Raw genomic sequence first — 13,647 nt, 5'->3', positions numbered from 1 at the left:
GAGAACACAGCTGGAGACCAGGACCATGCTGCGTCTGAGGCAGATGATGAGCCTCTGGAGTCATCCATCAGGTGGCAGACGTTGGATGTCCAACGGGGTACATAAGGAGAACTGGCGGGGATCCATGAGGGTCTGCGTGCCATGGTCTCTGTCATGGAGTAGTCCATGCAGAGCATGAGTTTTTATTTCACCCTTAACACCATGCGCCCAGCCTCCTCCACGGAGATAGTGGTGACTCTCATGGAGAGGCAGCTTCAGGAACAGACTCAGGGGTTCCTGAGGTTGTACTCAGACCTACAAACCCTCACACAGGCAATGACCTCAGGAGGTCACTACCAGTGTGAGAGACGGATGAGGCACCTAATCTCTCTGCCGGGTCCCCGTCCATCAACGGTGAGCAGGGAGGTGCAAACGCACCTCGCGCTGGCACACGAGCTGCCTGTCATCTGTGTGGGCTCCTCCCAGGATGCTCTGGACAAGGGCACCAGCTCCTGATGATGTCGCGACCACTGAGGGGTGCCCAGCCATGGGGCTGGATGCACCTTCCCAGACAGATCCTGCTCAGGCTCCAGCAACCAGTGGATGACTGCCAAGCTCATCAGGACCACCAGGGCAGCAGAGTCAGCAGACTGCCTCCAATGCCAGGGTCAGCGAGGTGGGGAGCACCAAGACGCAGCACCCACAGACGTAAGTTAAAGGCACCTTGAGCCCAACAGGGGCATGTCACAGGTGACATTATTTGCATTAACTATTTTGAAGCTTGAGTGAGGGATGGACACTTTGTTCATGTGAAGAAACATAAACATTTATTTGACTTAAATGGGCCGAGTTGGCTGGATGGTATGAATAGGTGCCAGATGCAGCACAGGCTTGTAAAAGTGTGGTGTTATTTGGTGCTAGTGTACTGGGTTGGGTTCTCAATTATTAATTATTTGCAAAGGAGACTGTGCATTGGTTTGATGAGGCATCAGTGCCTTGGGTGCCTGGCTGAAGGTTCGCTGGATCAAAGCATCCCTGGTGTCCCAACCTCCATGAAGGTTCCTGTCCTCTGCCTCGCTGCACAGGTCCCCTACTGACCCCCGAAAAGAACCGGAGGCATAGAGGTTGAGAGCCACTGTGAGCTTCAAAGCCACCGGCATGGGGTGTCCACCCACGCAGTTGGAGGCGATTTCCAGACCTATCATGTGACATATTGCTGTCACCATATCCCTGGAGAAGTGGAGTCTCCTGCGGCACTGGACCTCGGACATTGGGAGGTAGTTGGAGCACTGCCTGAACACTCTGGCCGCTGGGTAGTGGCGTCTTTGGCGTGCCCTCCCTGCTGGCCCTGCACCAACTGAGCCCGTGCCTCTCCTCTTAAAGGTCTGTCCCTGGGATGCTGCCCACGTCCACATGGCCTCCTCTCCCTCCTACCCCTCCCTTCATCTTCAGAGGAGATTCAACCAGCGGAATACACTATCCCCGTTAGATGGGATGCAGAGGACCAGTGCCATGAAAAAGAAGGAGCACTGTGCTGCAATACTCAGGGGAACCTTCCAGGAAGATGAGGAGCTGAGATGCTGAAAGGCAGGTTTGACAATCAAATGAGATTCAAAGAAACTCTGGGACAACACTGTACTCACACAGCATCGAGCTAGCAATGACAGAGAAAGCGCTGCTGCTCCAGGTGCCGTTTATCCCATCTGTGGATCAGGAAATGATTAAACGCGATTTTATGCCCGCCCGTTTTGCCCGTGCAATGAGCTAAGAATTGCACGGGCAATGTTAAATCTCGGTCAATAGGCTTTATAATGGCCTTAATTGGGCCTTTAATTGTCAGCAGGTACAGCTCTGACGCCCGCGCGCGCCTGCCGACCTCAATATTGCACGGTGTGTGCGATGGTGTCGGGACGCACGCCCCAAGTCATTTTGCGCAGTTTTACGCGTGTTCGGGTGGGGCACACGCCTGACCTGGGAATGTAAAATTCAGGCCGAGAAACAATTTGAGAAAGTTCCATGAATGACAGCAGCTTTTAGGAAGCTGTGCCGTGACATTGTTCGTCTTAAGTATTTGTGCTGTATAAAATTAGCAGGTATCGCAAATATCTCACGTGGCGATATCAGCTCATTCGATGTGGCTGCTTTGATAATTCCTTCCAACACCTTTCAGCTATTCTAAAATAGCCCTGCATCCCATGCTTTCATCATATCCTTGTCCCTTTATGTGACGAGAATAAATTGTGCTCGTTAGATCAGAGCCTTAGCCACACTGTTGCTGTACAGACTGAGCTGTGTGCAGAGACATAAATACACCTGGAATTGTCTGATCGCTGAGTGAGGTTATGTTGGAGCCAGCAGTACAGCCCTCCCAAACACCCAGAATGGAGCTGGGGATGACGGGGAAGGAAATTAGGGGAGGAGGGAGGAAGTCAACTAAATTGAAAAAGTGTAGATGGAAAGATAAAGGCTGAGTTAGCTACGGGAGAGTCGTCTTTAGTGGAATGAGTCTGATCTGTCGAGCCACCTATTCTTCAATACTACAGGCAAGACAGAATTGTATCAACAAACTCAGATGTGTGGAAAGCAGTTTGCTGGGAGCTGCGCTCTGCGCTATCTGAACAGTATTTCTGATTGCAGCTCTATCACGTGTTTAAATAGGTGATATGAGATGGCACCCACTCGTGATCATGTCTTCTTTGAAGTTTGGCCAGTTCTCTTTGCTTTTCCTTGTAGCGACGCTGTAGTTCAGCAAGCCTCATTCTCATCTCCAGCTCCTGTGTGTCCATTCCATCCATTGCAGCCTTTAGAGGACAAACCTTGACCACAAAGAATCAATATAAAAGAATCAACCATTCTGTAAACAGGTCATCCTACCAAATTAAAATCATTTATGCTAATTATTGATACATTATTCCCACTTTGACCGCCTCCAGTGTTTGCTTCTTTCACTGGTATAAAAGCACCTACTTCACATTATATATATATATATATATATATATATATATGGCATCTGACACTACACTAGCTGTCCTTCTAATTCAATTTTAAATCCAAATTTAAAACCATCCTCCATAAAAGTCTTCCTTTCCTCATGAAGTTAACATATAAACGATAACTAAAACACAGTATTATTGGTCTAGCCTAAGTTCTCTTGTACCCAATTGTGTGCCTTGTCCCTGAAGCTGGGCATGGATTGGTACTTCGACAACTTGTCCTACAAATGCTACACATTAGCTGACAGCGTACACCCCGAATCAAATCATTTACAATTGTTTTACATTTGTCCCTGGATCACATTATTGTGATTCACAGCCGCTTCATATGGATGGATGGGCGAGAAAAAGAACATCAACTTTTCAGTCCTGGCAAATCAGGGCTGCCATGCTGTACCTTCTTGGTGCATTTTGCGATTTTAACTTCTTTCCCTATTTGAATGGACTCCACACAAAAGGTGTTGCGCTTGTGTCCGACGGCCCCATTTCCCAATGCAAACCATCACGTGTGAAGGTCTCTGCTGCATTTAGCCCAGGATTTATTGGACTGGATGCTTTCTGCAGCTGGATAACCAATGGTCCAGGCTCATGCACGAAGAATCAGGCGAGTGGGATTCAAGAGGCCCACCAAGTGCTGTGGAGCCTAAAACAGCAAGGAGTTACTTTCTTCACTGGCTATTTTCTAGGGGGATGCAGAGAGTAACCCAGTGAAGCTGAGAATTAATGGTGTCTAGCTCGATGTCACAAAATCTACCAATAAACTCACCGTCTCTGCCTTTGGACTCCATGAGTACTTCCTCCGTAAATTCAGCACCCGTGGGATTCGCACTATGTAGGATCTGCTTGACCTTGTGTCAATATGGGGGTCACCCAATTCGAGGGACACTGCTTCCACCAATGAGCGGGCAGCAGCAATAGTCGCAAGGCTTTGAAGATCGTGAGTAAGCATAGCCTCGTCCTCCCCTGTGTACAAGAAACATTTCCATAGTTCATTAGCACTGATGCATTGTCTTGTACACTATCTTTTGCAATACAACCTCAATCTGTCAAATGCTAGCTTTGGTGCTCTCTCTCTCTCTCTCTGTCTCCAATTGCCTAAAAGTAGTGCCAGTCACAAATTTTCAAGTGCTCAGATGTTCACCTTTAGTTTTCTTTACTGCCCGATTGCTAAAAGCAGTTCCTACCTAATTCCTTTCAACTTATATAAAAGCAAAATACTGCGGATGCTGGAAATCTGAAATAAAAGCAAAGTGCTGGAAAAGCACAGCAGGTCTGGCAGCATCTGTGCAGAGAGGAACAGAGTTAACATTTCGAGTCCATATGACTCTCCTTCAGAGCTAAAAGGAATTAGGTGGAAACTGCTTTAAGTAACTAGGCAGTTTAAAAAAAAAATCTTTTAGCTCTTTGGGTCATACTGACTCGAAACATTAACTCTGTTTCTCTCCCCACAGGTACTGCCAGACCTGCTGAGCTTTTCTAGCATTTTTTTGTTTTTATTCCTTTGAACTGATACCTATTATTCCATCGATTTATTTTTGCAGTTTATTCTTTATGCATTGCTATCGATTGGGGAACTGCAGGAAGCTGAATAAATATTCAGAGCAACTGCTTTGGAAAATTAATGGGCAAGATTAGAAGATTCAAAGAGCAAATAAAGTCTTTCACCTTTGGAAATAGAAGCTACTTTTATGGACAAGGAAACATAAATTAATGACACTCTGCAGTATCAATATTTTACACTAACTTCCCTATCAATCTAAAAATCAAGTCAAAACATCTTTACTTCTAGCTTACATATCAAATTCTCTGCAAACCCTGGCATCATCAGCATTCTCCATTTAACTGAGTCCATCGCTTCCACCTCACTCCTTCACCTGTTCCAGGTAGCCTGGCCATCTCCACAAGCCACTGGCAACATGTAAAACACTAAAGGAGCTAAATTGGATAGCCTCCTAAAAGGGGGCATACGGATTGCGGTGCACAACTAACCTTCGCCCATTCAACTGGCTGCAGGCAGCACACCAACTTTGTGCTTCCTGCTCAACGAAGTGATTGCCGTGTGCAGCCAGGGCTAACTGTGCTGTTCATTGGCTACACACAAGAACTGGGGCCCAAAATTATAACTTCTTAGCACCACATAAAATTAGCCTGTACCTCTTAAAGGAGAGATGCCTTGTGTAGGGCAGGTGCTGGCTGTCATGCAGGAAGTGTATCTGACCTGGGAGATGGTGAAGAATGGGCCAACATGGGATAGAATGGGTTCCATGGCACGGCATTGGAGGCTTTCGTGGAGCAGCTGGAAAGCACGTGGTGGGTCCTGTATCCGCAATCTCCAGACATATGCTCAGAAAGGCAGGACTCAAGCCCTGAGGAGCTGGTTGCAGTGCCACCAAAAGTACAATGATCTCACTCAAGTGGTCAAGGTCAGTGGCTGCCATCCCCTACCAACTGCACCATTCGCCTCAGTCATTGCTCAAATGACCACATCTTCATCACTCACCTATCAACAAACTCTATCAATCAAGACTCATACCTAACATTCATATATTTCGCCTCAAGCTCATACGCTTAGCATTGTTGCAAGCTCACAGCTGTATACACTGCCAGCTGTTCAACTATGACAGCCACTTCACCTAAACCCATTGCACCACACTCGCTGACACACTTCCCCCTCTGTTGCAGGACAAGGTGGCACACTCTCAGGGGACAGGTGCACCTCCATGTCTTAACCCTGATGGAAGAGATGCTGCTGGTCATTACTGGGACGCTCATTGCTGAGATTGTGGCCAGTGGCAGGGCAGAAACCGTTGAAGAAGATGAGATCCACATACCTAACCCTCCTTCTGACATCCCTCCTCCCCCTCATCCCACACTCTCTTCTTATTTACAAACGATAGATGGTGAAAGCATGCACCCTCCTATTTCCTGCCCTCTCTTCTCACCACAGCCTTACTCTTGTGTCTTTTTTACTTTCTGATACCCAAGAGGTGGAGCCTGATCTGGCAGTGAAGGAACACCAACACAGTGATCATAAAGACACAGCACTATCACTTGATTTCAAACTCACAGCCACCAGCTCAGATCCTGATACCCTGTGTATCTTACAGGATAGATTATAAATGGGATCTGGGTGTGTTGCGAACATATGAACGTACAAATATACAAAAAAAGAGTAGGCCATTCGGCCCCTCGAGCCGAACTGATAGTAACCTCAAATCTGCATCCTGCTTGCCCCCAGTAACCTATCACCCCCTTGCTTACAAAGAATCTATCCACCTCTGCTTTAAAAATATTCAAAAACTCTGCTTCCACCACCTTTTCAGGAAGGGAGTTCCAAAGACTCACAACCCTCTGAGAGGGGAAATTTTAAATTTTAAATGGGTGACCCCTTATTTTTAAACAGTGACCCATAGTTCTAGATTCTCCCATAAGAGGAAACATCCTCTCCACATCCACCATGTCAAGACCCCTCAGGATCTTAAAGGTTTCAATCAAGTTGCCTCTTACTCTTCTAAACTCCAGCGGATACAAGCCTAACCTGTCCAACATTTCCTCATAAGACAACCCACCCATTCCAGGTATTAGTCTGGTAAACCTTCTCTGAACTGCTTCCAACGCATTTACATCCTTCCTTAAATAAGATGACTAATACTGTACACAGTACTCCAGGTGTGGTATTACTCGTGCCCTGTATAACTGAAGCATAACCTCCCTACTTTTGTATTCAATTCCCCTCACAATAGATGATAACATTATATTAGCTTTCCTAATTACTTGCTGTACCTGCATACTAGCCTTTTGCAATTCATGCACTAAGACACCCAGACCCCTCTGCATCTCAGTGCTCTGCAACCTCTCACCATTTAGATAATATGCTTCCCTTTTATTCTTCCTGCCAAAATGGACAATTTCACATTTTCCCACATTATACTCTATTTGCCAGATCTTTGCCCACTCACTTAATCTATCTATATATTTTTGTAGCCTCCTTATGTACTCTATTAGCCAGCCAAACTTCTATCCATGCCAAAATTTTACCCCCATACCATGTGCTTCTATTTTCCACAATAACCTATCATGTGGCATGCTATCAAATGCCTTCTGGAAATCTAAGTACAGTACATCCACCGGATCTCCTTTATCCACAGCACATGTTACTTCCTCAAAGCACTCCAATAAGTTGGTTAACATGATTTCCCTTTCACAAAACCATGTTGACTCTCCCTGCTTGAACTTATACAAGTGCCCTGCTATAGCTTCTTTAATAATAGCTTCCAACATTCTCCCTATGACAGATGTTAAGCTAACTGGCCTGTAGTTTCCCGCTTTCTGTCTCCCTCCTTTTTGAATAATGGAGTTACACTTCCAATGTAATGAGACCTGCTCCGAATCCAGGGAGTTCAGAAAATTAAAACCAATGCATCAACTATCTCACTAGCCACTTCTTTTAAGACCCTAGGATGAAATCCCTCAGGACCCGGGCATTTGTCAGCCCGCAGCTCCAACAATTTACTCAGAACCACTTCTCTGGTGATTGTAATTTTCCTGAGTTCCTCCCTCCCTTCCATTTCCTGATTTATAGCTGCTTCTGGGATGTTACTTGTATCTTTTATAGTGAAGACTGGTGCAAATTACCTGTTCAATTCATCTGCCATTTCCTTATTTATCAATTCTCCAGTCCCACTTTCTACAGGGCCAACACTCACTTTGTTAGCTCGTTTCTTTTTTAAATATTTATAGAAACTCTTACTATCTGTTTTTATATTTCTGGCTAGCTTTTTCTCCTACTGCTTATTAATCTTTTAGTCATCCTTTGCTGTTCTTTATATTCTGTCCAATCTTCTGGCTTTCCGCCTATCTTTGCACAATTATATACCTTTTCTTTAAGCTTGATACTATCTTTAACCTTTCTAGTTAACCATGGATGGTGTGTCCGTCCCTTGGAGTTCTTCTCACTTGTTGAAATGTATCTATTCTGTGTATTCTGAAACACCCCCTTAACCGTTTGCCAACTGCATCTCTATTGACCTATCCCTTAACCTACTTTGCCAATTCTCTTTGGTGAGCTCCGGTTTCATGCCCTCATAATTGCCCTTATTTAAGTTTAAAAACATAGGGCAGAATTGCCCCAGATTTGCACTAAGTGCGGTAGTGGGCAGGAAAAATGACCTTTTATCTGCTGCAGTGGAAGCTTCTCACGCCGTATTGTCCCGATCCCGCCGCATTAATTATGCATTCCCGGGAAACACGCCGTTTCAATGGTGGGCGGGCTCTCATTCGTCCGCCACGCCGTCACCTCGCCACTTCCTTACACCGGGTGCCACGTTTAAAGTGCAGCCGCACGCACACCTCTCAGTGCTTCCAGCCCAGGACTGCTGCAAATAAGACGTGGCCCCAAAAAGCAAGAAGCACTGCAGCTCCCAGGTTTAGTGACACGTCCCTCAAGCGCCTTTTGGAGGCTGTGGAGGCCCACCGTGATGTCCTCGACCTCTGCTCTGGCTGCAGGAGGGGCAGCAACATTACCACTCTGGCTTGGTAGGCGATCGTAGTGGTGATCAGTGCCAATGCAGGGAGAGGACGAAGGGATACCCCCCTTCCCCAGTACAGCCCTCACCCTACAGTGTCTTCCCTTGTTTGAGGCCACTTCTCCCACTTCCCCAAGCAAGCCATAGCCTTGCAGCTGCACAAAGACACCCCCACCTTACGGCTGGTCTGGTAGGTAGAAACCTGCCCGTGAGCCTCCCTAAACGTGATGTGGTGCTGCCTGGCGCTGATGACTGCGAGTGCTGCTTGAAGCAAGGTAGGCAAACAAACCTCAAAGTCCCGAGTGAAGAGCAGCTCACCAGGTGCACATCACTTATGTGCTGTTGTGAAACACGTCGGCATGCTATCACGCTGATGTGGGCGGACGATCCAGCTTGGGGGGGTGGAAATCAGTCCAGAGGGCTAGTCTTATAATGATATGCCGGTGCACTACAATGAGTTTCCTGACGTCTGATGGCGGGAAACGTGACCCGCCATTGACGGGCTGAACGGACGATCGCAAACTGGTTTCTTGACATTGTGAAACCGATTTTTGGCCTTCTCGCCATATTGTCCACTCATGTCACTGAACACGACCAACGCCAGCGGGCATAAAAAATTCCACCCATAGTCTCGGACCCACTGCTCTCTCCCTCAAACTGCTCAAACAAATTCAATCATATTATGGTTGCTGCTACCTAGGGGTGCCTTCACTGTGAGATCATTAACCAATCCCCTCTCGTTGACCAATAGCAGGTCTAGTATATCCTGCTCTCTGGTTGGCTCCAGGACATGCTGTTCTAAAAAACTATCCCAGAAACATTCTATGAACTCCACATCTAGGCTACCTTTGCCCACCTGACTTTTCCAGTCTATATGTAGATTAAAATCTCCCATTATCACCGTGCCTTTCTGACAAGCTCCCATTATTTCTTCCTTTATGCTCCATCCTACTACGTGGTGACTGTTAGGGGGCCTGTACACGACTCCCACAAATGGCTTCTTGCCTTTACTATTTCTCATCTCTACCCAAACCGTTTCCACATCCTAGTTTCCTCAATTTAGGTCTTCCTTCTCTGTTGTGCTAATACCATCATTAACTAACAGAACCACCCCTCCACCTTTTCTTCACTTCCTGTCCTATACCCTTTAATATTCAGCTTCCAGTCCATGTCCTCCTGCAGCCATGGGTAGGATTTTTGGGTCATCAGGTGGGTACGGCAGGCGGGCCCGGGATCGACTCACCGCCTGTGGTCGGCTCTTGACCTCAATTTCACGCTGGCTGGCCAGTTAGTGCAAAGGTCTGTGCGTGTGTGGGGGAGGGCGCACTGAAAGCTCCCTGAAGGCACAGAGCTACCTCAGGGAGCTGAAGATTTTTAAAACCTAAATTAAAGACTTTTAAAATCCGAAAAAAATGACCTGACATGGGGCTGACTCAATATAAAATGAACGGAATGAAAATTCTGCCCAAAAATTTATATTTATTTTTTACTTAATTGTGGAAACCTCATTCTGCCCATGGATAAGGTTCACTAAAGCAATCAAAAGGCCGCCTGGCCGATTCGCCCGCCTGCCAACCGTAAGGTTGGACGGGCAGCGAGAAACAGGGTTAAATTAATTGATTAAGGGCCTTAACCGGTCTCTTAATTGTCGACTCTCATGTGCGCCTCTGCTGGCCGCAATATTGCGCGAGTGCACGATGATGTCGGGATGCTCGCCCAGCGTTATCGTGCACTATTTTAGGCCCGATCGGGTCAGGTGTGCGCCCGCCCGCAGGACATAAAATCCTGCTCCATGTCTCTGTAATGGCTATCAAATTGTACTTATTTATTTCTATGTGTACTCTCGGTTCATCTGTTTTGCTTTGAATGCTTTGTTCATTCAGGTACAGAGCCTTTAGTTTTATCCTTTTACTCGTTCCATAACCTCTAGTCTCATCTGTTGATTTACTGTTAAGATTTATACTCTCTCTCTCTCTTCCTATCACAGTCTGTTTTTCATTTCCCATAATAATACCTTTCTCTTTTGCGGTGTCTCTACTCTTTGATTTACCACATCTTCCCAAATTTGTCCCCTTGCACCCACTACTTAGTTGAAAACCCTCTCTACTTGAGACGCTGGGCATGAATGGACTGCAGCCAAGGTTAGGGACAAGGATAGCCGGAGGATAAGGTTACACATGGGCTCCGCTGTAGCTGATTCACATGAAGGCTACAATGGGGTAGCCTGTAGAAGATGGACAGGAAATGTTGGTCCATTAGGAAACCTGCCAGAAAGGTTGTGGTCAATGACCGGAAAGGTGGAGGCTAACTTGACACAGGGCTTTGTGCAGAGCTTGGAGCCCACCCTTTCCAGAATGGAACTGGTGGCGAACTCCATTCTCACATCTGTGGACCCAACTATGATGCAGTGGTCGGTGACTGAGGTTGCAGCTTCTACTGCAGTGCCAAGCATCAGCTACCCAACATCTGAGGGCTCCAGTGGCACCTCAGGCTACTGCCATCATGGCTTTGGATGACAGTGTCCAAAGGAGCATGCTTGATGTCACAACAGTTCAGCAACCTGTCCTCCAGCAGACCATCAGGATCGCTGAGGCACTGCTCTGGGGTGGCTCCATGGAGTACAAAACTGCTGCCCTCTCTCAGGATGTCAAAATTCATCCTCTCAATCGCTGCCACTCTGTCACTGCCCTTGCTGTTCCATGTCAGCTGGTTAGACAGTTGCCGCCCATGCCAGGAGCTGCAAGATGTCGCCCTCCAAGACCATCTGCAGTCTCCCCCAGTAATAGTCAACAACCTTTCACCAGCCATGCCTCAGTCACTAGGATAGCACTGTGGAGGAGCACTGGGACAGACACAGGTACATGGAAGACAGACACTAAGGATGATTAGTTGACATTTGTGTAAACAGCATGCGTGATTTCATTTATAAGTTTGGTTTGGAATGTTTATTTTGTGGTGGCTTTTATTTTTGCATTGTGGCCAGGTGAACATTGTGATGGTCAGCGACAGCAGGAATGAAAGCAGATGTGAGGCTGTTGACGAATGGGTTATTCGGGCTGAGGTTATTGATGTTGCATCTGAGGTCTGCACGGTCTGTCTGGCCAGAAAGAGGCTGTCAAACATCCCTTCAACCAGACTAGCCCAATCGGCAGAACCAAGCAACGAAAGGACCAGTGTGACTTAGATCAATGTTAGCGTCTGAAATAAGTGACTCTTCAGTATTCATATCAAACTTGAAGTGTAGGCCCCCAACATCCTGGGGTTTACCAGTTTTGACCAGAAACTAAACTGCACTAGCCATTTAAATACTGTGGCTACAGGAGAGGTCAGAAGCTAGGAATCCTGCAGCGAGTAACTCACCTCCTGACTCCCCAAAGCCTGTACACTGTCTACAAGGCACAAGTCAGGTGTGTGATGGAATACGCGCCACTTGCCTGGATGAGTGCAGCTCCCACAACACTCAAGAAGCTTGACACCATCCAGGACAAAGCAGCCCTCTGGATTAGCACCCCTTCTACAAACATTCACTCCCTCCATCACTGACACATGGTGGCAGCAGTGTGTACCATCTACAAGATGCACTGCAGGAATTCACCACGGCTCCTTAGGCAGCATCTTCCATACCCACGTTCACTACCATCTAGAAGGACAAGGGCAGCAGACGCATGGGACCAACACCTGGTAGTTCCCCTCCAAGCCACTCACCATCCGGATGATGGAAATATATCACCGTTTCTTCACTGTCACTGGGTCAAAATCCCGGAACTCCCTCCTTAACAGCGCTGTGGGTGTACCTACACCAGATGGACTGCAGTGGTTCAAGAAGGCAACTCGCCACCACCTTCTCAAGGGCTATTAGGGATGGGCAACAAATGCTGGCCCATCCAGTGATGCCCACATCCTGTGAATCAATTTTAAAAATGGCCTGGCAGGGCCTAGCGCTGGTAGAAGGGGCAGGAAATTTAATTGCTACAGCAGGCCTCCCAAATTCACTACTACACATGGATGGCAGTTAGCAGCCAGAATAGTCCAATTGTGTAACACATTCTGCCGGATGAATAGCTCTCCATTTTTGTGTATTTTGAGAACCCCACTAGCCAGACCACAGCACCGTGTTTCATTGGGCCTCAGCAAGTGGTCTGCTGGTAAAATGAGCTGGGAATTCAGGCCTCATGGAAGCTCTGCAAAACCCTAATGTGAGGTTTAAGTGGCAGAGGTCAAGTGGAGGGCATTGGTCAGGAAAATCTACCCTATTATTTTCTGTCTACTCATGTTTTTGTGGATAAATGTAGAAAAACAATTCAAAGCCCATTACACATACAGACTGAAAAACCCCCGAACTGTCTGATATGGACATTCGACCCCAGACATCTTTACTCAAGGATGTCACATTCCAAAATAATAGTGTAACAGAGTTTCTTTAATAGCTGAGAGGACAATCAAGGCCTTGGTTTAATGTCTCATCCAAAAGACAGCACTTACAACAGTGCGGCACTTCCCCAGTACTGCACCGGAGTGTCAGCCTGGGTTATGTGTTGATATTTTTTTTTATTCATTCATGGGGTGTGGGCATCATTGGCTAGGCCAGCGTTTATTGCCCATCCTTATTTGCCCTCGAGAAGGTGGTGGTGAGCTGGAGTGGGGTTTGAGCTCGCAATCATCTGAATCATGAGAGGCAAGGGTGCTGTCACTGAGCCAAGGCTGACACATGATACTAGACAACCGATGTTAAAAAATGTACAGAACCACAGAAGAATTTTTGATTTGTGGAGCTCTCTGAATAAACTCATAAAAAGTAATCTTAGCCTAGTTTACTTGCGGAAACTGCAGTTGTCCTCAAAGAGTTAAAATCAAATTTCAGGAAAATGCTGGTGTAGATCTTCAAAAGGGTCATGGACTAAAAATAAGCAAATTATGTCAACTCATCTTAAAAAAAGACAAACGCATGATGTCATAAAACATTGCAACACAATGCCTGTTCTCCAATTCCCTAGTTATCCTATAGGAGTGACCTCACCTTTTTCCCAAAGAAGAGTCACTAATGGATTCAATATGTCCTAAGATACTTCAGGAACAGTCAATCATTTTGGCCAGAAATGATCAATTGAGATGATAAAAGTTTTTATTGATTGAAAAATGTAACAAGACTA

General features: G+C 46.5%; 1 protein-coding gene across 1 annotated transcript in view; it reads right to left on the bottom strand.

The window, feature by feature from the left end:
* Positions 1-13,647, bottom strand: part of bahcc1b (BAH domain and coiled-coil containing 1b) — a 247,453-nt gene that overhangs the window by 87,425 nt on the left and 146,381 nt on the right. Inside the window, exons 12-13 of the mRNA XM_078571020.1 lie at positions 3,739-3,935; positions 2,659-2,795 (exon numbers count right to left, since the gene is read on the bottom strand). Coding sequence (XP_078427146.1) covers positions 2,659-2,795; positions 3,739-3,935 — 334 coding nt within the window. The remainder of the gene's footprint in view (positions 1-2,658; positions 2,796-3,738; positions 3,936-13,647) is intronic.

Source organism: Cetorhinus maximus, chromosome 24, assembly GCF_964194155.1.
Source record: "Cetorhinus maximus chromosome 24, sCetMax3.hap1.1, whole genome shotgun sequence".
NCBI classification, from domain to species: Eukaryota; Metazoa; Chordata; class Chondrichthyes; order Lamniformes; family Cetorhinidae; genus Cetorhinus; species Cetorhinus maximus.
The sequence above is the reverse complement of the archived record's forward strand: the minus strand, read 5'-3'. Positions and strand labels throughout refer to the sequence as shown.